This window comes from Sphaerodactylus townsendi, linkage group LG04 (genome assembly GCF_021028975.2).
Source record: "Sphaerodactylus townsendi isolate TG3544 linkage group LG04, MPM_Stown_v2.3, whole genome shotgun sequence".
NCBI lineage: Eukaryota > Metazoa > Chordata > Lepidosauria > Squamata > Sphaerodactylidae > Sphaerodactylus > Sphaerodactylus townsendi.
The window spans coordinates 41,997,303-42,024,356 of NC_059428.1; the positions used below are offsets into that span (position 1 = coordinate 41,997,303).

General features: G+C 44.4%; 2 protein-coding genes across 7 annotated transcripts in view; one reads left to right on the forward strand and one right to left on the reverse strand.

Moving 5' to 3' along the window:
• Positions 1–9,839, reverse strand: part of SENP7 (SUMO specific peptidase 7) — a 55,764-nt gene extending 45,925 nt beyond the window's left edge. For 4 of the 5 annotated variants that reach the window (XM_048493345.1, XM_048493344.1, XM_048493342.1 and 1 more), the window contains exons 1-3: positions 9,753–9,826; positions 5,626–5,669; positions 2,860–2,967 (exon numbers count right to left, since the gene is read on the reverse strand). In XM_048493345.1, the coding sequence (XP_048349302.1) occupies positions 2,860–2,967; positions 5,626–5,661 (144 nt within the window). In that variant the 5' untranslated portion in view covers positions 5,662–5,669; positions 9,753–9,826. Of the gene's footprint in view, positions 1–2,859; positions 2,968–5,625; positions 5,670–9,752 lie in introns of all 5 variants that reach the window. The other variant, XM_048493341.1, reaches the window with a different exon arrangement.
• Positions 9,721–26,594, forward strand: LOC125430953 (putative protein FAM172B). Of its 2 annotated transcripts, XM_048493346.1 has the most exons (4): positions 9,721–9,889; positions 12,244–12,289; positions 23,936–23,997; positions 25,348–26,594. In XM_048493346.1, the coding sequence occupies exons 3-4, from the start codon at positions 23,992–23,994 to the stop codon at positions 26,374–26,376; spliced, it is 1,035 nt and encodes a 344-aa protein (XP_048349303.1). In that variant the 5' UTR covers positions 9,721–9,889; positions 12,244–12,289; positions 23,936–23,991; the 3' UTR covers positions 26,377–26,594. The 2 variants fall into 2 exon arrangements, with proteins under 2 accessions (XP_048349303.1, XP_048349304.1); XM_048493347.1 differs by lacking the exon at positions 12,244–12,289.
• Positions 26,595–27,054: the final 460 nt, after the last annotated feature.

A 27,054-nucleotide genomic window follows, 5' to 3' on the forward strand; every position in this document is an offset into this window, starting at 1 on the left:
GCCAACCTTAGTTGGCTTCCACTGCCAGCCTCATAAATATGCCACATTTTCCATGGCATATCTCTATTATCCCCTGAGAGGGTTTTCATGGGGGGGGGGGGCTTATTGTGCAGTGGGAAAGCCCTCTTGCAGAGGGCTCTGACACTGCCCCCGGCCACCAGCCCGTTCTGGATTGGGCTGTTGGTATAACCAAATCTAAACATTATCCAGGCCAGGGGTCTGCAACCTGCAGCTCTGGAGCCACGTGCGGCTCTTTCAGCCTTATTCTGCGGCTGCGCATGGCTGGAGGTCAGAGGGTAGCGTGGGCGTGTCCCTCTAGCCCTCCAGAGCAGTGCTGAAAGGAAAGGTGAGTGGAGGGGCCAAACCGGAGGCTCTCCGGCTCGGTAGATCTTCGGAGCCATGGAAAATGGGTCCAAATGGCTCTTTGGGTGGTAAAGGTTGCAGATCCCTGATCCAGGCCATTAAAAACAAACAAACAACTCTTCGGTATCAAAGAGAAAATAAATTTAACTATTCCTACAGTGCAACTGGACTGGAAATTTTTGTATGATGAGTATAAATAACACACCTGTTTTCAGTTTCTAAGTGAGAAGAAATTGGACAATCTTCTCCCTCAATTAAGATAAATAATCGTATCCAAATCAATCTATCACATCCTCATTTAAGAAAAACTAGGAAATGATGAGGAACCCTGAAAACAAACCATCTCATGAAATATTCTGCACTTTGGAATGGACAAATTAAACTTTTAAAGAAAATGTTTCACTCACAAAATGTACAGCATGAAAAAGTATGAGGATTTTTAAAATTAAAAAATTAGGAAACTCAGATAAAAACTAAGGCTTTTTTTCTTTTTCCATTGGTGGAATTCTTTTTAAGACAAGATTTTATTCATTCAAAATGAATAAATTCATGAATTCATTCAAAAAATATAACAAGGTTTTTAATGTAAGATATATATATTGATTCAACAAATATAACAACATTTTTAATGGAAAACTACCAGTAATTACAGGGTACACGGAAGACATGCACAACATATTTTCAAGGATATGTTTATTATCCAAATGTGAATGTCCTGAGCAACAATTAAGATGTTGTGTATAAAGTGATGCTGTTCCTATCTATTATGACTGCATTAAACTTTTCTATCCACATAATACACTTTGTCTTGTTTACCATAAAATTTATTTTCCAATGTAAGAAGAGCCCTGCTGGATCAGACTAGTTGTCCATCTAGTCCAGCATCCTGCCTCACAATGTGGTCAACCAGTTATTTTGGAGGGCTGACAAGTCTGCAGAGGCCTGATTTTGCCTTCTGGCACTGTTATTCAACAGGTTTAGTCCCTCTGAATGTAGAGGTTCCCTATTGTTACCATGGCCAGTAGCCACTAACAGTGTAACCCTATGGAGAGTTCATTGATTTCAACAGGTTTAGACTGGAGCACCATTTAGAATCAGGGTCCAGATGTTCAGGGACATGCACTTCCCATCAAAGTTTCTACCAGCATGGCCAATTGGCCATGCTGACAGAGGCTGATGGGAAGTGTAGTTCCTGAACATCTGGAGAGCCGCAGGTTCCCTACCCCTGCACTAAAGGATCTATCCTCCATGAATTTGTCTAGTCCCCTTTTACAATCATCTATGCTTGTGGTCATAACTACATCAATTCTCCTATCAGTTTCTATTTTTTCCTACCTTTCAGGTGACAAAAATTAAGATACATGTGGTAAGGTAATATAGAGCACACAGTTTGCATCCTCTCTCTCAAATATTGTGTATATTTGCAATTTTGCTTGTAGAAAAGTAATGCACCAATACTCTCATACAAGGACGTAGGTAAGGTGGAGGGTTCCCGGGTTCAACCCCCCATTACATGTCTGAAGCTCCGCCCCCTGCCCCCCCACCAGCTGGGCTCCCAGTTGGCAGTTCCTTCTGCCCTCCCTTCCGGGCAGCTGCTTTTATAAGCATTGAGGCGGGGGGCAGGGCTCAGGGGTTGGGCCACACCCCACCCGCCCCTGGGGGTGTGGCCACACCTCCCCAAGCCCCGTCCCCATTCTCAGTGCTTATAAAAGCAGCTCTCCAAGGCCAGGGATGGCAGTCTCTTGTGGCTTCACCGGAGGAGAGGGCAAAAGGGACTGCCGGCTGCCAGCTCAGCCGGCTGTGGGGGGGAGGGGGGAGCAGAGGGCAGAACCAAGCAGCGGCAAAGCTGAGGGGAGTGCGGAGGTGTGGCCACGCCCCAAACCCATCCCATAAAAAATGTATACCTACATCACTGCTGTCATATTCCATAAAAATGACCAACAGTTATACTCTTATATGCTAGATAGGTTCCAGATTATACTTTTTCTATAGTTGAAGTAGCAAAATAAAATGCATAGGAAATTATTGCATATATTTCCATTTTCCAAAACATTTCTCATTTTTTCTGGGAAAAGGAAAGATCCAGCCTTAGCTCTGCCTGCCATGAAAGCTCAGTGGGTGACCCTCAGTTACTCCCTCTCAGCATAACCAACTTCATAGAGTTGTTACTGTGAGGACAAAATGGAGGAAGGGAGCACAATATTTTAAGTTACACTGCATGGCCACTTGAAGGAGAGGATAGCAAACAAACAAATATAAAAGAAAGGCAACATGATCAAACAACTGACTTGTACAACATTTATAACAGGCAAACGTCAATTACACAAAATATAGTTTAAAGATACAATTTATCATAATGGACAGTCTTTACTGTTAAAATTAATTAGATATTTTTTTCTTTACATAACATAAAAGCAAAACTATGTTTACTATTTTTAAAGGAAATAAAAAAACACTATCAGCATGTAGAACCAACAGCAAGTAGCTTCTCTTTACCTCTTTCAACGGGTAGTCCCAATGGTGGGCATCTGTGAGTCTGGACAATGGGGACTGAATACGAATTTCATCTGATTGCATATTGGCTTTCTTCTTTGGTATTCGAAACTGAAATAAGATTTTACATTTACTTTTGTTATACACACACAAAAGTGAGAAACAGTATCTTTTTGCCAAACACTGGAATACAGGTTTTTTAAAACCTGATGTTGGAACCAACTGGCTGGCATTATTATGTCCACACTAAATAAAGGACTGGATATAATAAAAGTACAAGCATTTATTAACAATGACATATGAAACCAATATTTAATATTTGCAGAGTTTTAACCTACAACCGTATGACATTTCTCCATATCTTTCAGATGGGGAATGGGTCCAAGACCACAGTAACATTGGAAACAACAATGTACCCCACACAGTAGCAGCAAGTGAAGTGACATTGCCACCTCCCCTTTTCCTCCATCAAGGATGCTGCTGCAACCCCTTCCCTATAGCTCATATTCCCTCCCCTTTCCTCACTTTCTCTGCTGAGACTTTGAAGGGTGAAGAATGGTGCATAGCAGCAAGCTGTTCCATGCCTTTTTGAAGCCTGAGGTTGGGTTCTTCAGGCAGACATTTTACCTGCAGTTCCCCCTTTGAGCCAGATCAAAGGCATTTTTTTAGCATGGTTTAAAGGAGGAAGCCCCCAAAAACTCACGAGTCATGCTCAAAATGAGCACAATGTTATGTGAACATTGCCATTTAATTTGTGTTCCTGGGGCAGGGTGAGAATTCATGAAGAAGCAGTCCAAGTTCTAAGAAAGGATTGCTTTCTGTATTTCCTCACAGTGTCACAAAATGGTTATATTTTGTACACATTACATTTGTACACATTACATTCCCACATCTGCAGGCTCTTCCAGAAAAACTTCTTTATATTGTTAACAAATCCAGGTGGTTTCTACCCCAAAGTTGTTTCAGGAACTCAGTACATACTTGCAACCAAAATGAAGCAGCTACAACTCCTTCAGTACTGGCCAAGCACAAGGAGTAACAAGCAGGGGTGTAGCTACAGAAAATCCCCGGGGCAAGCACTGAAACTGCACCCCCCTTGCCCGGGCTCCACTGCCCCAGAAGTCCATTTAATGGAGTTGATTCTCAGGAAATGTTTTTGGCTATGCACACATTTGCCCTGGGATAAACTCAGAGTTCAACGGTACTTCCTTCTAAGGTTGATTGGTTACTTGATGAGATATCCAATTGATAGCAGCAGAACTTACTTCTGAATAAACATGGATGAGGTTAGTCTCTCTCTCAAACACTAGATGATCACACATCATTTGTGTGCAGCTCTGGCAGGGGTGGCTGGGGGTGGCAGCAACCAGTGGCGCACAGGGCAGGAGTGGAAACGCTTTTGGCTCCTGGGTTGTGGGTGAGGGATGTGGGCAGCCAAATGCATCCCCATGTAATGCCCTCAAGTGGCGCCCAGGGCTTAAGCCCCTTGGGCCACCTCTTACCATGCCTACGGGAACAACCAGAAGAAGGAAATGAAAAACAGGGAAAACTGTGATTGAAGGGAATAGCAAGCAGTAAAGGTGTCAGGATGGCCCCTTTCAGGCGATCGGGGAAGGCGACTCTAGCCATCGCTATCAGGCACCAGCCTGTCTCCCCACCTCCTCCCGGATCGAGGGCTGATAGCCAGGCTGGCCTGGCATCCTCCTAGGTGTGAAGTAGTTCCTGTCCTTTGTGTTACTATCGTTGTGTTGTGATGTTCCTACTCTCCCCTTTTGTTATCTTGCTGCAGCAGGCGCCTTCGGCCCGGAGGGGGGTTGTGGGTATCAGGGATTAAAGATCCAGCCCGAGCTCTGTTCCGCAGAAATCGTCTATGTCTCCTTATGCTTTGGTTATCCAGTAAAGTCTACAGTTTGAAAACTACAGTTGCTTTATTTTGAGACTGAAGTCTTACAAAAGGCAGAAATGAAACATTAAAAGTTTCAGAGAAAGAAAGGCAGTAAACAGTGCATAACAACAGCAATGTCAACAAACATACAAAAAAATTTTTTGGAAATATGAAAAAAACATGATTTAGGGATAAGATAGGAAAAGAGACAAAGGAGTAGAGTAAAAATGAGAGTGAGATTACAAATTTTTAAAAACAAGAAAACCTCTAAAGAATGGATGTACAATGACTAACATTGAAAATCAGATAGAACAATGGAGATCTCAATAAAGTCTACTTTGTTCATGTTATTTTAGAATATATTTGGGTCATCCTAGCAAAAAGAACAAAAAGTCACTCAGAGAATAGGAGGAAAAAGAGAAGCAGAGCGATAATCGTGAATATATAATTAGTGCTAATTAAAATCTTGCTATTATAGAAGAGTATCAACATCATTTTTTTTCTAAGAATGTATTCATATAGTGCTCTCAATAACCAAAGCATTTCACAAATAGTATTCTTAAACGTATTCTTACAGACAGGTATGTTTGTTCATTCGCATTTATATTTAGATATTTATATCCCACTTTTCTCCCCATGTGGACTCAAAACAGCTTACAATGTGCCCCCCCCCCTTCATTGTATCCTCACAACAGCTGAGAGAATGACTGACCCAAGCTCAACCCAGCTTGTTTTCATGGTAAAGTAACAATTCTAACCTGGGTCTCCCAGATCCCAGTTCAATATCATGTTCTGCCCCAAGGTGTATGCAACCACTTCTGAGCTGAATTCCCAAATAATGAGCTGAATTCCCAAATAATGGATACAAACAAAGAAAAGCTTACTTTAAGTGGATTTGCATTTTTCCCATACCCTTCCATGGCTGTTACTGAAAGACAAAGAGAGAAAATAGCAGCATTTTGCATCATCTTATAATTAGCATTTTCAAAAGCAGGTAATTAAGTTTCACACTATCCTTAGAAAATATTAAGCATTTCTTCAATGTCAAAGGTTTCTACATCTCTTGTGCATAAAGAAGCTTTTCTGACAATTGCTTCCTAAATCTGTATGTAACTCCAAGGTAACAGCTATTGTGCATAAGACTGTCAATACTTAGGGCACTTTTGCACATGCAAAATAATGCACTTTCAACAAACATTGCAGCTGGATTTTACTGTGAGAAATAGCAAAATCTACTTGCAAACAATTGTGAAAGTGGATTGAAAGTGCATTATTCTGCATGTGCAAAAGTGCCCATAGTGAAGGCATGCTAACTGAACTCCCCTAACTTTTTGCTATTTTCAGGATATTATTTGATCATAAGCAGGTCTATATCATTCTTTGTTTGAGAAGTTCTAAGGTAATCAAGATGCAGATTAGAAAATCAACCAATTTAACCTTATAGGAGGGTTCAGATTAGAACAAACTTTCCCTTTCTTTCTTAGGCAGTATTCGACAAAGAAAGAAGGCAAAGTCCCATGTCTCTGTAATTCATATGGATCTTTTTCCATCATGGATACAGATTGACAGCATTCATACAGAAACTGTGCAGACATAATGCCATCCAATCTTCCAACTATGGTTGGGGTCTTGAGGATGCTCCACAGACCTTCACTTTCCTCTTATCTTTCTCCCTTCCAGCCTTATGTTTCTTCTCTTCTTTCCTGCTTACATTTACTCCTTCTCAGGGCTAGTTATGGTTAGCATTAATTCTAATAATAACAACCAAAGTTTACATTTTGGTTAGAACCAGCTTCTAGGTTTTTTACAGACTATGCAGTCAGTTTAGTTTACAGTAGTAGTTTCAATGGACATAAAATAGAATGACTCTGTACCGGATTGCACTGCAATTCTTCTTGATGCAGTGTGTCACACAACTTTAGTAGCTGGCTTTGTGTGTATTCTTTTTATTAGACCACTATGGTTGATGCATGTAGAATGCAGAAGATTTAAACTGCATAAAGAATGTTTCTACACTGAGTTTTGAAAAGACATATACTGCTCCTGTCTGTGGAATTACACTGTAAATTACAACAATAACAATCTAATGCCTGCTCTGTGAATGAATCTTTCAACCTTGTACAGGTTAAGGACTCACTTTGTAGCATCTATTCTGGCTACCAATTAGCTTTTGACCTCAGTTCAAGGTCTCAGATCTACAGTCATTCATTATTCAGAATCCACATATCTAAGAGACTGCCCGCTACAATTTACATTCTAAAGGCTAAGCTAGTCATTGTACTCCAAATCTACACATTTCCCTTTTTTCCTTAAGTGTATAGATTAAACTGAGCAGGATTAATGCTAACTGAAAGCTTTTTTATTAGTCATCACAAACTTTAAAAGATAAAACGTGTAGTGTGAAATAAGCTTTTCTGAGCCAGAGCTCACTTAGGACTGCAGTCATATGAAGAAGCCTGCTGGACAAGATCCAACCCCTTAGAAAAGCCTATAAAAGTACAATCTAAAATAGAGTTGTGCCGTTCTAAACCCACTGACATAATAGACTTAATGTGACTCTATTTAGGATTTCAGCACAACTCACCTATTTTCTGCATAGTCTTGTTGGGGTTTTTGATTGTGCTGTTTGGAAATGATTAAACACACCATCGTACCAATTAACCAATATGTTTATTTGGTTTTTGACCAGTTTAAAAAAAAGAATAAAACAATACACTCCATCCTAGTCTTGGGAGTAATGGTTGGGTTTTTTGGCTAATGTCTGGTGTTGAGCTGCACATTAAGGGGTATCTTGTAGTTGTTTTACTATATTTGTTTTTAAGATAGCTTATTTGTAAACTGTTTTGAACTTCCTGGAGAGGAAGACACATATGTTTCAATAAATAATAATACCTCTGTCAGGTATACAAAACATCTCACTTCTGACACAGCAGATTCCAACTCATTTGTCAGTATTTATGTGCCACAATAGCTTTAGTTACGAGTGTTAAAACTGTTTTTTACCTTAACCGATATTGCCTTGTTACTTTTACAGAAAGCTACCTCAAATTTTGGGGGAAATGATACATAAGGGCTTTTAAAAACAAATAGCACTGACCTTGTTTACATATAAGCACATGAGTTGATTTTGGAATGGCATATCACTAAGTAAACTGAGAAAGCAGACAAGCTGGGCACAAGATAAGTTCACCAAGAGAATATACAGAGGGGCTTGAATGCTAAAAGGGAACACCCCCACAAAGCCCTAGAGGAACAGAATGCTATATGTTTTGTTGTACTTATATACATCTATTAAACAAAGAAGAGTCTTTTGGTTGAGAACTGACAACTGTGCTATACAAAAAAATATCGTTGCCTTCTCCTTGAATTCTCTGTTATCAAGACATAAATTCATTACTCACCCTCCCTCGCAGTTTGTTATTTGTGTTAAGCTATGTAAAGAATGTTTCTACACTGAGTTTTGACAAGAAATATGCTCCCCCTTTCTACAGGATTCCACTGGCAATTCCAGCAATTAATAACCTAATGTCTAATAACCCTGTATCTACCATTGTAATACATGTTTACCTTCTCTTTTCTCCAAGGAGTTGAGAGTGGTTGAATAAGTGAGTCGCCCAAGATCATTGAGCAAGTTCCATGGCAGAGAAGCCATGGATCCTAGTGAACCTGAATCCTAGTCCAGCCCTCTAACCAATACACTCAATAACCTGTCAGCTGAACCTATGTCACAAAATACATATGCGTAATCAATAGTGTTCAATATTAATCAGTAAGCACTTGTGTGTGTGTGTGTGTGTGTAAAGTGCTGTCAAGTCACAGCTGACTTACAGTGATCCCATGGAATTTTCAAGGCAAGAGATATTCAAAGGTGATTTTTATTGCCTGCCTCTTGTAGGCTGAGCAAGTTCTGAGAGAACAGCCCATGGTCATACAGCAGGCTTCATGTGGAGGAGTCAGAACTGTGTCCAGTTTTCCAAATTTGAGCCTATTACTCTTAACCACTACACCACACCAGTTGTATATTAAACATTTGGAGCTATTATATGACTTCTTCAGTTGTAAGTAGGATAGTAGAGCTTGGATTTTTCTGCACCCTTTTAATATACACTTCTTCAAGAAAATACATATATTTGTCCTCACTAACATATGCAAGTATGGTACAATAGCTGGGGGGGGGGGGTATTAATGAAGAATATTAACGTATAGCACAATGTCAACAATTAAGTGGGGAAGGGAATAACAGAAGCTACATGTAATCACAAAATATAGCTCCTTAAGATCCACTCAAAAGGTATCAAACTTTTAAAACAAACTTTAACCATGGTCTGCCCTGCAGAAATTAAACAGCTTTTCCTAGGATAGAGACAGTTGTAATGCAAGCTATATCTGCTAAATTCCTAAAACTTTGCCACCAAAGTGCATCAATGAATACCCCAATCAGCAAATACTAACTCGCTAAAGCTTATGCTAGAATGACTCCTGTTTGTGTTTAAAGTACCACAGGACTGCTTTTTGTCACTGGGATACTTCTTGTACAATCCAGTAACAATACATGAGCCGAACAGCTGATTACTCCGGATCAAGCACACAACCAAAGTAAAGAGTGACAACCAGTATTGGGCGACCTAGCAAAAAAGACTCAGGACAATGAAATCATGAAATTATTTCTCCCTCTGATTTGAGAGTGCAGTGAATTCCGCACAGCATATTTATAACGGGTTGCAATCGTTATAAATATGCTGTGCGGAATCTCAGTAAAAAACCTCTCCACCCACCTGACCACACTGACTCCCACAGGGCTGACACCCAAGTAAACAAGCTGGTGCTCCTTATCTCGCCTCCTTCGCTACCGCCTGTCAAACAAGGGACGCAAGAGCCGCCCACGGGACAGCCAATTCTACTAAAGCCGTTTTCCCGCAAAGAGCCAACAAGCAGCCTGCAAGGAAGGGGCTTTTTATGCCAGCCGGCCGGGAACGAGGCCACGACGCCTCCCGCCCCCTTTGTTGCTCACCTGGCTCCTCCACCTGTGCTCGCCTTTGTAGATCCCACGCAATCCGGACAAGGGCCAGGTTCTCCCCCTGTGGAGCCGCCCGCCCGTTTCCGCCGCAGGCCCCGCCCCTTTGGAACCCGGAAGAGCCGCGGGAAGCGGTTAGTTGCTAAGGATGTTTTTTCTTGTCTCACCCGGCAGGTCTCTGCGGGGCCTGTTGTGGGGCTCAGCCTCACGCCTTTCCCGCCGAAGTGGGGCCTCTCGGGCCTCCTTTCGCCCAAACAGCCCTCACTATCTCGGGCGTTGGCTCGCTGCGTTAATCTCCAGGGTCCTCCAACCACACGGCCTTTTTCCGCTATTTGCTTCCCCTCCCCTTGACGTAGTATGCGAAACTGTGTTCGCCTATTAATACGAGTGAAAGCTGTTTTGAAAGGCCTTAGGTGGTGGACTTGAAATTAACGAGCTATTTCTGAGTTTTCTTCAGTGTGTCATGCCTGGGGCATTAATAGCCATCGCAGAATTTATTTATTTTTTTTGTCCCAGCACTTGTTGGCTTGAACCTAAGCGTAGCGAGTTAAAACGCTAATAACATTTTGCTTTTTTTAAAAAAGGATGCTGTCAAATCCTTGGTGTACACTGTGGCTTAGGTTTAATTGTATCAATAGCTATAGCTCGAAGTGATTCACAACCATCTGAAATGGAAAGTGCCTAAAATTGGTTATTGGAGGAAAGTTAATAAGCAATATGTAACTTTGCACTGAAGTCCTGTGAACACAATTTTGACAGAACTCCAGCTGGCATTTGCACAGACATGCACAAAGTTCTTCACCTGTGTAGTAAATAGGACTGCTGCATCTTATGCTTATAAATACTTTTAACGTTTTTATTTATAATTTCCTTTTTTTATTCAGATACCAGGCAGGTTACAAAATTATAAACCAATATTATAAACCAATTGCAAAACAGTGCTTTGAGATGCAATCTTTGGGCCAAAATGTAGCATCCAAGGATGTTGGTGTGTCAGAAAATTAGGACTGTTTTTAATGGGACACTGAGTAGGTTTGGTGGGTAGATTCTAGTCCAGTACCATCTTAGAGATCAACAAGATTTTGGGAATAAAAGCTTTCAAGAGTCAAAGCTTCCTTTGTTGGATACATATGGATATAACCTCAAAATCTTGTTGGTTTCTGAGGAAAGACAAGTAGACAGGACTTTTTGAAATATCTACATTGTTTGATGTTTATTTGTCTATCTCCTTGTGGATGCATAACCATTGCAATGTTGAGGGTACATTTGTTTGTGTAGTTTTAGACAAATAGACTAAAAATGTAAAGTATTTTGTAATTCTAAAATGGCAGAGACCTTTCCAGCCATCCCATGACAGTACTAATGTGAAATAGGTCATCCTGCTTCAGGAGTAGGGAAAAGATTTAGATGCCATCCAGTATGACATGCTAATAAATTCTTAGTGGCAGGTTGCATATGAATTCTTGTGCAAAATGCAAACTCATTTTTCGTAGTACAAGCAGCAGATTAGTCAATTCCTTCTATTGTGGTAGCAGAGGTGTAGCTGGGCCAGAGTGCCCCTTACCTTGGTGCAGGCTGGAGAAGTGGCCTGTTACCTCAGGCTGTAGACAGGACAACCAAAAATCCCATTTTGGGCCTAATTATGCATCATAAAATAGAGGCAGCAAGATACAGAAAGGTTTTGTTTTATACTGATAGACTGTTTTTACATTACATAGAGTTATAGGTTAAGATTTCTTATTTAGAAGTATTAAGAATTGATTGGTTTCTTGTTAAAGAGGTTTTAAATGTACTTTTTTATATACTTTGGTTCACTCAAACCCAAAAGGAGGCCCCAGTTACACAAAGGCTTTTGCCTTGCAGATGGCCAGCCAGAAAGATAACAGGATAAATCAGGTTAAAGGAATTTCAAGTGGCAGACAAACCCATTTGCAAAGTTGCAAATACTAAGTATTCACACCAACACAGGCACAGGAAGAAGGCCATAACCCTTAGCAGTAGAAAGAGCATTTAGGCCCCAGTAATCAAAATAACAAAGAGCAAAATAACAAATAACAAAGAGCAAGACATTCCAAAACTATAAGCAACAGTTTCAATGCCCAATATGGGAATAGCTAAGTTTCGTTTCCAGGAATGCCCCATTGATAACTAGATGTGCACCAGGGGAGGAGAACCAGAAAAACATATTTTGTTATTCCAAGCAGACAGACGAAATATTCAAAGATAAGCAATAAGGATGACCCAGGATGCCAGGATGGTTGCAAAAACAATTAAACCATTAAGGTGCCTGGATGTCTCTGGAGTAGTCCTTGATGGGACTCGAGCGGCACATGATTGCCCTATGATGTATCAATTATTGCCTGAAATGTGTGCTCTTGAAAGGGTATAAGAACTTTGTCTTTCACTATGCTCAGTGGGCTCAACTTCCCACTTCTGAATGGACCCCTGACTCTCTCGAAATAAAAATATTTCTTCATAATATTTTCAGCCTGAAGGGAACAGGCCGCTTCTCCAGCCTGCACTGTTTCACAAAGGTAAGTGTGTGTGTGTGTGTGTGGGGGGGGGGTGCCGCAGGGCTGGGAGGGGGTGCTGCAGAGGTGGGAGGGGGCGCCACGGGGGGAATTTTCTGCCCCCCAGGTGCATGCCCGCTGCAGTGTGCACCCCTGGCCCCCTGGTAGCTCTACCTCTGGGTGGTAGTGCTTAAAGAAAGGTGACCAGATGGTCACCTTCGTCAACCGGGACGGGTGGGCAGACCCCGCGGCGCTGCGCGCCAAGACACACTTCCGCTGTCAGCAGGAGCCCACTGTCCCTGGGCGCTGCCATTTCCCGCCCTGTCACAGGGTGGGAAACGGCAGCCCCCCAGAAGGCCATGCCCCCTGCCATGCAGAGCTGCCAGCACTGCCGCTTCCCACCCTGTGACAGGGCTGAAAACGGGCAGTGCCCCAGAAGGCTGTGCGCCTTCGCGCCGGGAGGCTGGCGACTGCCTCATGCCTCTGTAGAAGGCAGCAAAGGCAGCCTTCCAAAACCCGGGACATTGGGGAAAACCCGCGGGACACGGGACAAGTTCTCCCAAGGCGTGAATGTCCCGCCAAAAGCGGGACGGATGGTCAGCTTAGCTTAAAGATATTTCAGGGGGCCACAAACTGTCCTGATATACTATGTCGTGGTTCTCAAGATTATGCTGAAGCTTTTTCTATATAAGAACATAAGAACAAGCCATCTGGATCAGACCAGAGTCCATCTAGTCCAGCTCTCTGCTACTCGCAGTGGCCCACCAGGTGCCATTGGGAGCTCACATGCAGGATGTGAAAGCAATGGCCTTCTGCGGCTGTTGCTCCCGAGCACCTGGTCTGTTAAGGCATTTGCAATCTCAAATCAAAGAGGATCAAGATTGGTAGCCATAAATTGACTTCTCCATAAATCTGTCCAAGCCCCTTTTAAAGCTATATATGATATAAAGGCAACTTGCTTTAGAGATGAAATGTAGAATTCTTTGAAGTTTCAGGTGTCTACTTCAGAAGTAGTTTAATTGTTGAAGATGCAATCTACTTTTCAATTTAAATTTCAGCAATGTTAGTTGTAGTAGAAACTATGAAGGCTATACTGAGTGTAAAGCTATCCTATTGTGTATATGTACAGCATGTGTATGCATTTTTCATGTGGGTCATTAAAATCCCAGTAGTAGATATTTGGGAGTCTTTTAAGAGTGTTGTAAACAAAACTTCAAAATAGTATTCAAACAAAAAGGAACCAGAATTGTGATACATAATAAAATAAGTTTTAAAAGCACTGGTCTGTGTTAAATGGCATAACATTTCCACAGCATATGAATACAGTACATATTTTAAGTTTGATTTCTATCCAAGAAAGAATTGAAGAATGGGTTACAGAAATTGCTTCAGACCCTTAGAATGGGCACTACAATACAATACAATACAATACAATAGACCTTTATTGGCATAAGAAACAAAAGCGTGAGTATAGGCCATCACTAAATTTAAAAGAGTTGTACATGGCGTCTATGAGTAGTTTTACATTCTAAAATCACACTTCATTTATAAAAATAACGAAGATTAAAAACTTTTGTCCATTCCATTGTACATGGGCTTGTGAACAGGTATAGTAAAACTACATTTAAAAGACAGGATTAAGATATTTGTTATTCATAGCCTATTTGCTAAAAAGGTATAGCCTTCCCCAAGATCTATAAATTGTATATACTACTTAATACTATAAATTAATTAAATTTCCATAAGATGCAATAAATATCAGTGAGCTCCTTATAAACACCTTCTAAAATACCCCAGGAGTATCAGAGGTATGGAGTATTTCACATTTAAATAGTTTTGTACTTGCCTATTTTACATACCTCTTAAGGACATGACTTGCAGCAAATAATTGGCTATTCTCCCAAGTATAGAAGGATTATTACTGTTTAACAATTTTGGGATTGATATTTGGGGTACATTTCCATTATCGTATAGTACTAAAGCTTCCCTCTGGGGATTATATTTTGGGCAATAACATAAAAAATGTGGTCCAATGTTTCCACCATGGTGGGACAGAAAGGGCATAATCTATGTGGATAGAGGCTGCTTCTCAACCGCCTTGCAAAAGGGCAGGGGAAAACATTGCATCTGCCCGTCAGTACCCAGCGTTGTTTAGAATCCGGGATTTGTAATAAGTATTTGGCCATCGTACAGGCTCAGGGTTTATACCAAAGTACAATGGGGAGCATGTTGTTGTTGCACGATTGATTAGATGTCGATACTCCTGATCATATAGTCTAAGTTTAATTAGGCTAGGCTATATTTGTTGGGGTCCTTTCAATACCAACTCTTCTTAATGAGAAACCCAATGAATTGAGTTTACCATTGATTATAATTCCACCACTCTAAGCTTTGGACTCCTAACTAAGGCCCTATGCATTTGACTTCAACTAAGGCCCTTGTAGCTGAAAGCATATCTTTATCCAAAACTTTAAAGCAAGTAGCCAAGCCCTGGTAGTTAATAGGTGCATGCCCCGCTTCTAAGCATAGCACTCTCATAAGGCACATAATACCAATGGGACTCCAAATATTTTGTAGAGAAATGCTGATTGTACCTTTTCAACCGCATTGGACCAAACGGTAATCCAGATCGGAACCCCGTAAAGGAGTTGTTGCAAGACTTTGGCCTGGAAGACCTTTATTTATTTATTTATTTATTTATAATTGTATTTATAAAACCGCCCCATCCCCTAAGGGCTCTGGGCGGTGAACAACAAGAATTATCAACAATATGATACGTAATAATACGAAACGCTTATTAAATATAGAAATTACATAAAATTACATAAAATTACAGCCAGGATAAAACCATAAAACCATATGGCGCCTCCAAGTATTAAACTAATATTAAGAACTCCCGAAGAGAGAGGGGTATAGATGTTGTAGCTCCCAGAGTGGTATTAGAGGAGGCGACACACTATCAGCGCCAGCCTCCTAAGGTCTGGTGAACAATTCGTCTTTACAGGTTCCTCCTATGAACTTCCAAGACTTGCAGGCCCGACAGATGGTGGGAGAGTGTTCCTTATCTGCGGCTGGCCAGGGTCGCACCAACAAATTGGCCTCCTTCGCTGAGCCAGAGTCGCGGTAGGGACATATGGGGTAAGGCCAGTCCCGGTCGGCCCCAGGTCACAGTCTTAGGTTAATACCCATACCTTGTGGATGATCCGAACTCCACTGGGAGCCAGTGCAGCTGGCTAATACAGGCTGGATGTGATCATTTAGGCACCTCCTGTAAGTAGGCGCTGCTTGCCGCATGCTGACCAGTTTCAACCTCCGGATCAACAGGCTAAGGGTAGGCCAGCGAGCTTAATTACAATAGTTCAACTTGAGGTGCATTCGGCTGGATCACAGTGGCCAGGTCAGCTCGAGAGGAAGGGCCAGCCTGGCCGGGCCTGACGAGATGGAAAACGCAGCTCGGTTGTAGCGGCCCACCTGGGTCTCCATTGAAAGAGATCTAATCCAGGTGGACCCCCCAGGCTGGCGAACAGAGGGGGGCCGGTGCCACAGGCCCCTTCCCTAATAATCGGGCGGCTGGAACTCCCTAACCTCGGCCCCAGCCAGAGTGATCTCCTGGCTCTTCAATGGGTTTAGTTTTAACCTTCCTGCTCTGCTGCAACCAACCAGCCAATTTCCCAAACAGTGCTGTAGAGCTTGATACGCCCTCCATCAACAGAATGAGCTGAGTGTCTACTCAGCCATTGGTACAGATCAGCCCAAAAGCCCGCATCAACTGAGCAAGGGGTCGATATAGATATTAAATAATAGCGGGATAGAAGCTAATTCTGGGCACACCACCGCACTGGCTGGCACCGCCGAGGCCTTCGGATCTCCGCGACCTCACTTGCTGAGTCCGTCCCCGAGAAACGATAATCCACTGAAGCTTAACAGCGCCCCGCGACCTCGAAACGCCAGGCGTGGGTCAAAAGATCGCGCTCCACTCACATCAAACGCTGCTGCAGTGAGATTCTAGTAACACCAGCAGCCGCATCCGCCTCGGTCAAGCTGCACACGGAGCGCATTCAGACGGCGACAAGAACGGCTCCCCGGCCCCTACGCCCAGCACGGAAGCCGGACTGGAAGGGGTCAAAGGTCGATGTGTCCTCCAGGAAACCCTGAAGCTGCTCCAACATCATTCTCTCAATTACCTTCCCAGAAACCAAAGATTCGGTGACGCAATGTAATTGGCCAGATCTCCAGGATCTAACGGTGGTCTTTTTTTAAGAGTGGGCGACCACTGCCTCCCTTCAACCCACCCGAAAGACCTTGATCAAGGGAGCCATTGATGATATTCAACAGGTGGGTCGTAGCTCCTCCCGCGACTTGGCGGCCAGGAGTGCACGTGATCCAGAGGACACAGGTAGGCAGGTCTTAACAGCAGCCAGGCCCCGCTCCATTGCCGCCTCAGAGAGCAGGGCAAAACCGGCCAAACATACCTGAAGACGGCAAGGGAGCCTCCAGTTCACTCAATTGTAGCTGAAATAGCGGGAGGTCCCATGAGTGACTTGACTTTATCTGCAAAAGCTCATAAAATGCCTCACAGCCTATAGCCACCATTGGCCTACAGACCTCTGAGGTAATGAGGTCAAAGATCGAATCACACGCAAATACCGGTGTCATGCAGAGCTAGCAGACGCTTTAGAGAGGAGGAAAAGAAAAACTTTTGCCTCCTTCATCGCCAAGCACCCTACAGGCCTTCATAAACGCCCTATAAGATGTTCTCCGCCAATTCGCCACGAAGTTTCCACTTCGCCGACGCCTGGAGTTCCGTTTCATCCGGGCGAAGTCTCAGTATACCAAGGAGCCAGCCGGGAACGTGGACGCAGAGGTCGCCGGGGAGCAACTACCTCGATGGCATCGGCTAGACGGGAATTCCAGTCAGCCACCTGCTCATCGAGTGTGCCGGCAGATTCAGGTTCCCGCAGAGCATTAAAGCCGAGGGAATATGCTTTTGGCCTTTGGAGTAGAAAAAGTTATTCACTGCATTTATTGTGGCAGTACATCCCTTCACCGCTGCATTTCTATGATGTACCCATTTGGTGTTGAATTGAAGATGGATCCCTAGGTATTTAAAGGATTTAACCTGTTCAATGTGCGTTCAGTTTATAGACCATTTATGTATTTTAATTTTATTAGAAAAGACCATGATTTTGGTTTTTGCGGTATTTATATTTAAGCTGTTAGTTGTGCAGTAATTCAGCATTACTTTTGACATAAAGAAGGTTGAGACCAGCTCTAGTTCTTTTGAGAGTAGAATTGCATCATCCGCATAAAGCAGGATGGGAAAGTTGATGTTACCTAGGACTGGACAACATGTGTTTATTGCTGTTAAAGTTGGAGCCAAATCATTTAGAAACAGATTAAAACAACGCGGGCGGCTAAAATACATCCTTGTTTTACACCGTTGTTGTTAAAATTTTGAGTGAGTGACTTCTCTTGTGCACGCCTCACCTGGGAATAAGTTTTATGGTGTAATAGTCTTTATCAAAGAGAGTAGTCTATTTTCTACCCCCAGAATTTCAAGTTTTCACCAGAGCTTGTTTCTTTCAACTGAATCAAACGCCCCCTGTAAATCAAGAAAGGCAATATACAGTTTGGAACGGCCTTTCCTGATGTATTTATGGAAAATTGAATCAAGGAGTAAACTGTAGTCGACCCACGCGGTCAGCGAACGAGACGAGACGCGGAGATAACATCTGGTGGAGATCGCCAGCAGCGGGAGACCGAGGTCCGCGGTTCCCAGCTAAATCTCCGCCTGCCGTTCCTGGCACCTTTTATTGTTAATTTATCGGGGCGGAAGGAGGGAGTGCGACTGGGAGTTCCGGGAGAGCTGGAGGTCGAGATCATCAGGTGATGCATGATCTCATCTGGCTACGGCGGAGAAGAGCGACGCTGCTCGAGCCTAATCCTCACCTGGGGCAGATCATTGTCCCTTGGCACCGTGATTGAGCCAGACAGTTCCACCTGCGACTCATGGGGATGAGGAGGGTGCGATGCAACCGGGTAAGTGTCGTAAGCAGGTCCGCCATGCGTTAACGTTTTCGACACGGCACTGCTCGGTCGGCAGTGCACTACTACATCTCTCCTTCTTTACATTTTAGAAAACGGGGTCAAATGCTATAATGCATTTAAAGGGACGCTTTGTCTCCTCCGGCCGTATGGTCAAGCTGACCAAGCTGCTTTGTGCAACATTAGAACTTGGTTGCGGGTGGTGAAATGCGAGGGGTTTCACACACGCATACAGGGCAATATTAGACACGCATTGAACTAAACAAGATCCGATAACAAGGCATACAATTAAACCAATGCAGAGCTGTACAATAGCACTAACCGTCTCCCGCAGCCAGCTCCAGAGGGTTGACCACCAATGGGGCAAAACATCATACTTCAGGATTAGACACAACTTTGCAGCTCACGTGACTTTCATATGAATCAATCTGGGAATTATCAGAAAGATTAAAACAACATTATGTACATTCTCACAACCTTGGTGATGTAATAACAATGGGCAATCAATAGCTGCACGATTGTCTAGGCCTGGATTAGTTCCTGCTGCTCGGAGGCCAGAGCCAGCCCAGAGCAATGGAGGGTAGAATTGATGGCTTTCGCGAAGGGCACACAGGCCAGCCGGCCAATAGTCTTGGTGTTACATGGAACAAGTCCGGGCTCCTACCAAGGAAGTTATAGGGGACAGGTTCGCCTTTGAGAGGGACACCGCTGCTTCGACAGGCAGGGATCGAAGCAGCAGAGCCGGAGCGGCGGCGGCACCGGGTTCTGGCCTCAAAGCAGAGAGTCCCGCAGACAGACAGGCGGAAATGCAGCAATAACAACATAACTTCCAAAAAAACTAGGGCATGCAATAAATTTAAAACAGCAAAACATGGCTAAACGCATACATATGGATGATGGCGGAAGGAAGGCAACCCGCGGTTGGCGAATTGTTTAATGCATGGCTCTTGCTGTTTGACTACCAAAGCTACAGAGCGCATGACGCGAGTCCATGGATTTCTCAAGAGCCGTAGGGAGAGCTACTGATAGTCTTTAGCATTGCAGGTTCAGCGGGACTTCTACCCTTGGTGCCAAGGTTGCAGAGAAGGCTGGTTCCAACAATTATTCAAGCGCTGAAAACAGCTGAGATCGGGTTACCCATCAGGGGAATGTTCCGCCGCAATTCCAAGTTTCCAGCCAGGGGCGCAGAGAGGAGAGAGAATGGCGCTGTAGATGAGAGCAGCGACACACAGCGTCAACCTTTGAGCCATAGCTGGCCCGGAATGGCAGCCTGGGCGATCTCCGCTGGAAGAATGGGTGTACTGGTTCCAGAGAGGTCCCTCCCATCTTGGCCCAGGCTGAGGGGCGGACGGGCTCTCTCAACAGGCTGGGTCGGATTCTTCCAGGGAGGCCCCGCCCATCTCCGGATGGGGCTGGCCTGGCATGGCGAGCTGGACCTTGTATAGAAGAGAAAACAAGCGACGCTTTTCCAGGGGTTTTATGGCTGAGTTAATTCGTTCATAGATGACAATGAAAGCCCGAGCCCTGGAGTGAAGGGCAATTTTGATAGAGAATAGAGAAGAGTACTTTGATATGGTCTGCTGGATGAGACCTTTGATTACCGATTAGGGGGGGGGAACTACTCCCCTTTTTTTTCGTTTGTTTCGGCCAAGCTGCTAGGGCGCAGCTGGCCCATTCCGACAACGATCACTTGCAACATTCAAGGCAAGTGCTAAGGAGATATGCAATCGCCCCAGCTTTAGAGAAGGGAGGAGAGGTCAAGATCCAGGTCGCATGTTTGTTTGTAAACAATCCCAATCACCGTCTAAGGTGGTTTTTTTGCAAAGCAACTTGAACAATTCACAATAAGTAGTCATATCGTAATATAGCGCCTATAGGAAAGATATAGAGAAGATGCAAAGAAAAACAGTTCTCCTGGGCTTGAGGTTTGATCACAGGAGCAAATTGAGAGGGGCTTGCAAAAGCCCTTTATCAGATCCTCTAGATCTAGGAGGTGGGGTGCGTCAGCCCATTAGAAAGAGGGAGGGTGCGCAGAAAAGGAAGGCGGGGTTTGGAAGTCAGCCCCACCTCCTCGGTAAGGGACGGTTTGTTTGAGCTCGCTTCACCTCACAGCGGAGGCTGTGTAAGATAGGTGTGGCTGAGAGACCCCCTTGGCACTGTGACTAGCCACACTAGGAGCCCCTCAGCAGAGAATGTGGGAGCATGAAATGATTTTGGCTTCATATAAACTTGCTTCACGCCAATGGTTAAGTGGGGTAGGCTCAGATGGGATCTAAGGAAAAGGTTCTCAAGGAGAGGTTTGAAGAAAAGCTTTTGAAGGTTTAAAACTAAGATGGAGTATGGCTTGAAGCAGGTCCCATCGGTATCCTGGGAGCACGCGACGAGCTGTGTCCCATGGTATATGGATGCTGTGAATGGGCTTAAGCCTTCTGCATTCATACTACCACATAATCAGAAGGAGAAAACTCTTTAATTGAAGTTAATAAGAGCATAGCTTATAGCTAATGGAAAATCCCCCATGAGGGGAAAAAAACTTTAGGGTCTCTTTGAAAGGGGCAAGACATACAGAACATGGCTACATAGGCATTACAGAGCACATATAAAGTAACGAGGGAGGACAACTCTGATTTGAGATTTTGCTCTCTGAGGTGCTGACGATTTTGCTGCCACCGGAGCTTTGAGCTTTGTGGGCTTGCATTGCGTCTTTCAGAGGCTATGAGATCTGGCTTGAACCCTTTACAGCTGGAGAGGGCCAAGGCTTCTTTCACGAAGACTTTGGCTTAAGGCCATTATGCGAGCATTCCCTTCCATGCCTCATTGTCCTGTAGATTGGCTATGGGCATCTTGGAGAGGGCTCAACGGCAGTCCTTCTTCCGCCAGCATTCCTTTCTGCTGCAATTCAGTGACTGTGGACTTTGCAGAGATCTTGAAATGCGTATATTCTGGGGGGGCACTGGCGGAGGCATGGTGACTTTGGAAGCGAAGGCCAGTAGAGCAGGAAGTATAGACGAGGGGAGCGAGCAATCTAGGATTTAGATTAGCTGAACTTAGATTAGACTTCAAGGAGAGCATGAGGCAGGGTGTTCCTCGCGGAACTTGGCAGTTTCTTTGGCGGATGTTTGTCCATAATTTTGGATGTGATGGCTCCCTTGGTGCATGGGGTCGACAATCCTGGGATGATGAACCCTGTTCAGCGGGCGAAGCTTTCAGCCTATGGTTCCTGCGGGGATGGGATCACTATACCGAGCTGGAGCAGCTTAAGATCTCATGGGGAGCTCCGAAGGGTTTGAGGTGGATCTTGGTTCCGGTTGGGAGATGCCCGGCTGGCCTTCCCCAGCGGCCCGGAGCTCGCCCTAGATTCTGGGGGGGTCTCTGGGGAGTATAATCCTCCTCCATCAGGTTGTAGGCCCTCGCCGGCAGCCTACAATTCGAAATGTCCTGGCTTGCCGCAATTGAAACATCGGCTGCCTCATGGCAGCGGAGGGCGGCGACTAGAAGGCTGGCTTGATGGGCTTAAACATCTCGATATCCTGGCGCTCGGAGCATCGCCAGCTCGTTCCTAGGCCTGTGATCGCTTTGCGGCACTCAGCGGAGTATGCCTTCCGGCAAGGCTTAAGGAGTTCCTGGGCCTCCTCGCTGCTGTCAACGCCTCTTTGAGGGCCTCCTGAGCCTGTTCACAAACTCAGCATAGCCTGAGGCTTCTGCCGGGTGCTAGAAAACTTTGGGTTGGCTGTCCGCATTGGGGATTCTTCAAAAAACGCCTTGTGGTGGCGATTCAGAGGCTTACCGTAGAAGGGCGGCCACCGCAGGACGCATCTGATTGTTAGTTACTGCTGCATCAAAGCCGTGAAGCTGAGTTGCTGTAGGCTTCTGGCCGAGGCGGCTGCCCTGCTAAAGCATTGCCGGCGAACCGCCTCCCAGATCACAAATTGCAGGGCTCAGGAGCATGCGAAGGTGGTCTTCCAGTCGGCCCTCGAACCATTATGATTCCTCGCATCGCCTTCTAGTATGCCTCTCACATAGGGCTGGTGATTTACCGCCCCGCGACCGCTGCGGAGCTCAGTGAGGATGTTATAGCTTAAAGGGCGGTACTGCATTAACCTCGGCCAATGACGCCAATCTCAAAGTATCTGTGAAGTGGACGGGCACAATGCAAGAATTCGCATCGCTCTTCCGCCAGGGTTTCTTCTGCAGATCGTAACCAATACGCCTATGAGTTTGAACCTCGCCGCCATTACGCGGGCCGGACGGAGGTGCAGTGGTTTCGAAAATGAAGGAGTTAGAGGCGCTGAGCCGCTGAGAGTTTGAATTGGGTGAAGGAGCGAGGGGGCGGTGAAGGAGGACAGGCCCAATTTAGTGGATAGGAGAAAAATTCGGGTTGAAATTGAAGGTGAAAGATCAAAGGAGGGCGCCTACAGCAAGGAGCCATATGGTTCAGAGGTTGATGGCTTACGCAAAACATTGCTCCATCGTGGCCAGCAGGGCAGCCACATCGGGCGCCGCAGGCTCTTGCGCTCGATGTTTTCCCAGTCCTTAAGATTCACCGTTCCCCTCTGGGTACCACAATTGAGCTTCAATCTCCTTTCGAACTAATTTTGCGAGCTCCTTTACGGGGACCTCGTCACATTTCGCTAACGCTTTCAGTTCGCCAACTGCTTTGTCATAAGCCCTGCTTTTGCGCTCCCATAATTCTCACCGGGTAGTTCCGGCCGACGAGAGAGTGTCCTAGGACGCTGCGAAACCCTGGATGCTACCGATCCAGAGGACAATATAACAGATCTAAGTCCCTGGATGCGATCCGAGCGGACTTCGGGTATCGCTGCCCTTCCCTGCGCACGGTGAGCAGGGTGGAGGTCTGGAGGATTCCCGGTTTCGCACCAGCTTGTAGCTCCACTCCACGGTCAGCGAAGAACGCAGACGGTGACGCGATAACATCTGGTGGAGATCGCCAGCAGCTGGAGACCGAGGTCCGTTCCTAGCTTAAATCTCCGGCCTGCCGGTTCCTGGCACCTTTATTGTTACCTATCGGGCGGAAGGAGGGAGGACTGGGGAGTTCGGGAGAGCTGGAGGTCGGAGATCATCAGGGTGATGCATGATTCATCTGGCTACGGCGAGAAGAGCGTGACGCTGCCTGGAGCCTAATCCTCACCTGGGGCAGATCATTGTCCCTAAGCTGGGTGATTGAGCCAGACAGTTCAATGCACCTGTGACTCATTATGGGGATGAGGGAGGGGTGCGATGCAACCGGGCAAGGCCGCAGGTCCGCTATGCGTTAACGTTTACCACGGTAATTGCCGGGTCGGCAGTGCACTACTACAGTAAACAATGATGCAACGTAGCATACCCTTTCCTAAAACCAATTTGTTCCGCTCCTAATATTTTATTCTGCTCAATCCACTTTTGTAGACGATTGAGCAGGAGCTTTGCATACAATTTTCCTGCTACTGATAACAGGCTAATTGGCCTATAATTAGCTGGTACGTTAGGATCACCTTTCTTATAAATTGGAACAATAACAGCATTGGTCCAAATCAGAATGGGCACTATAACTACACACTTATTAGAAAAGGACAGAATGAGACATTGATCTGTAGGCCATCATAATGCTTGCATCTGTTTTGACAGACCTCTGAAGAATAACCAAAGTATCCAGAAGTCCTTTGCCATTATTTTCAAGCAGCATGAATGTAAGTACATTTTACATGTATTTTATACATAGCTGAACATAAAGCCAGCATTATGTAGCACTAATACTTCAAACAAAACTCCAATAAGAAATTGCTGACTTAGACTTAATCAATAGGTTTGATGGCACTTGCCCAGGAGCCCAATAAGTCTGATAATTCTTTCATTGTCTAAACATGTTAAATTGGTTAATATAACTTAAGTAATTTGTCTTATCACCAATTACAGCTATTGTGAATTACCATTAGACTTATCTGGATGCTTTTTCATATTTGCATAGAAATGTTCCAAATCAGAATTTTTTGCCCACTGCCATTCTGCCTAATGGGGAACCAAAGCAGCTAATGTTGTTCTCCTCTTTACCCTAACAACAACACTGCAAGGTAGGTTAGGCTGAGAGCATGCAGCAGGCCCAAGATCACAGAGGCCCTTTCCGCACAGAAACTGGATAACACCAGTAAAAAACCCGGGTTGGGAGGGAGCTTCACATGGCTCCCGCTCCTAACACTGATCCACTTCGTGTTCCCCTTCAACCTGAGTTATTAAAGAATCGCAATTTTTGCAATTCTTTTGTTTTAACATGCCTCGCAGCCATGGCCAAGTGAATGGCCGGGCAGGAGGCACATTAAGACAAAAGAATCTTGGGTGTGTTTGGTGTCCCCCAGCTCCCATCTACACAGCCACAAAGGCACACAGGGCCTTATCATGGCTCTGGGGGATCGGCCGTGCCTGCACGTGGGACTACGCAATGGAGGCAGATAAGAATACACAAAAAAAGACATGCCTCCGTGTGGAAGTGTGCGCCCTGGCCAATGCTCTCACTGTCCACCAGACAGCCAGCTATGTGAATGGGCTGGGGCAAGGACGGGTTCATGTAACCCACCTCCTTTCACCTGTGTTTTTTGGCCTGTGCAGAAAGGGCCACAGTCAAGTTCCATGGCAGAATGGGAATTTCAAGATCCTTGAAGATTCTCTTCTAGATCCTAGAATGGTACTCTGACCACTACTGTAAATCACCCACTGTAGAAGTTAACTGAACTCTGTCTGTCTGGAGGGTCTGTTTAAGATCACACTATGTATCACTTTTTTTTTTTTGATGGGAGGTATGTCCAGCTTGCCCACTGAAATCAGTGAGATGTAAGCATATTTAATTTGATAGGATTATATGGGCTATCACACCCTGATGAGAGGGTGGTGTAGAGCAGGCTGAGAATTGTTATTTCTCTTGCTAAAACTAATGACAAATTGGGTCTTGACAATTGCCAATGTTCTTGGTGTTGAAAGAGCTTAAATATTTTCATGAAAATGTATGCCTTTATGACATGACCTTTCTTTATCTATTTCATTTGTAGTGGTTGAAAAATATTGAGGATCTGAGCTTCCGAAAACTAATGTGTGGTTCAAAGTGCCCAGATAAACTGAACTATGACTTTAACAAAAATGGTGAGCTTAGACATATAGATACCAATGAACCTTTTATTTTTAATTATAACAATTCATGTGACAGTAATCATAAACGTTATGAAGTTCTTGGACATTTAATTATCCAGTATGTTTATGAACTTCTGGAACAGGTTTGCAAACTAAAAAAAATGTACATCCCAAAAGATGTCATAGATAGTGAGCCTAACAGTTTCTTTTTCATGAGTGAGAATGCATTAAGAAATGATGTGACTCTAGTTGTTCTTCTTCAAGACCGGGGAGTCTTTCGTGCTGGTCAGTGGGATCAAAAAACCATAATACATGAAGGGCTTCAACATGGAACACAGATACCATTCATTACAACAGCTCTACAGTACAGTTGGGAAGTGATTGTGTTAAATCCCAATGACAATTTCCTTGATCTGAAGACAGAAAAAGATGAATCCTATTGCGTTTTGAAGTCATCATATGTAATTCCCAAAAGGTACAGCAGTAGCCCTGAAGAACATACAACTTATGTTTGGGACCACTTCATTTCAAAGAACACAGCTGGGAAGGTGGCTTTCATTGCTCATGGCTATGGAGGATTGGTTTTCATTAACCTGCTCATGCAGAGAACTTTTGAGGTTATGAACATGGTGTATGCTGTTGCTCTTGTTGATTCTAATCACCACACATTGCACCAGACGCAAGGTAATTGCCAGGTGCAGGAATGGATCCAGAAGCATTGCCGAAAATGGATATCTAATAATAAACCTCTCGATAAAGTTGTAGGTCACTCTATGAAAACAGATTGTCCTACAGTTTCTACAGGAACCGAAAAACATAGTCTTGCTCCTTCCTTTAGTCTACAGTCCATTTTCAGATATCTTAAGAACAAACTGAAAGTCACCACTAAAGCCCATTTCATTCGTTCTCCTATTGCAACTAGAAGTAGAAAAGTAATGAAAAAAACCTGAGCTCATGTATTGCTCATACACTTCCCTGCGGTCACTAAACATAGCCTATTGCCTTATATCTGCCTTTGCTCACTTTTGTAGCACTATACATATTTTGTTAGGTATGAAACATTATTTAAGGAAGATAATATTCTGTAATGTTTATTTCAATGCAAGCTTGTGTCTTTTTGAATATAGCAGCTGTTCCTTTTTATTTTACAATATCATAAAATAAAAATGGTTTATGGCAGTTTTCTGTGAAAAATATTGTGTAAACCTGTAAAACAACAACAATCAGATGGCATCCTATCACATTTCTGTTGCCACAAAAGGGTGCAAGGGTGAACTCAACCAGTTGCCCTCATCAATATAGCCCTGTCTCATGTGAATCCAAGGACATAGGTAAGGGAGGGGTTTCTCGGGTTCAACCCCCCCATTGCATGTCTGAAGCTCCGCCCCCGTTTGTGGGTTTTTTGTATTTTTTAGTGTGGTTTTCGGTTTTTGGCCTGCAAGGGGCGCAGTTTTTAGGCTAGCACAGGGGTCTGCAACCTGCGTCTCTTTCAGCCTTATACTGCAGCTCTGCATAGCCTGGAGGTTGGAGGGTAGCATGGGAGTGTCCCTCCAGAGCAGCCACCATCCCCCCTCTGCCACCCCACAGCTGCCATCCCCCTCTGCCCCACAAAGCAGGCAGCTGCCTGC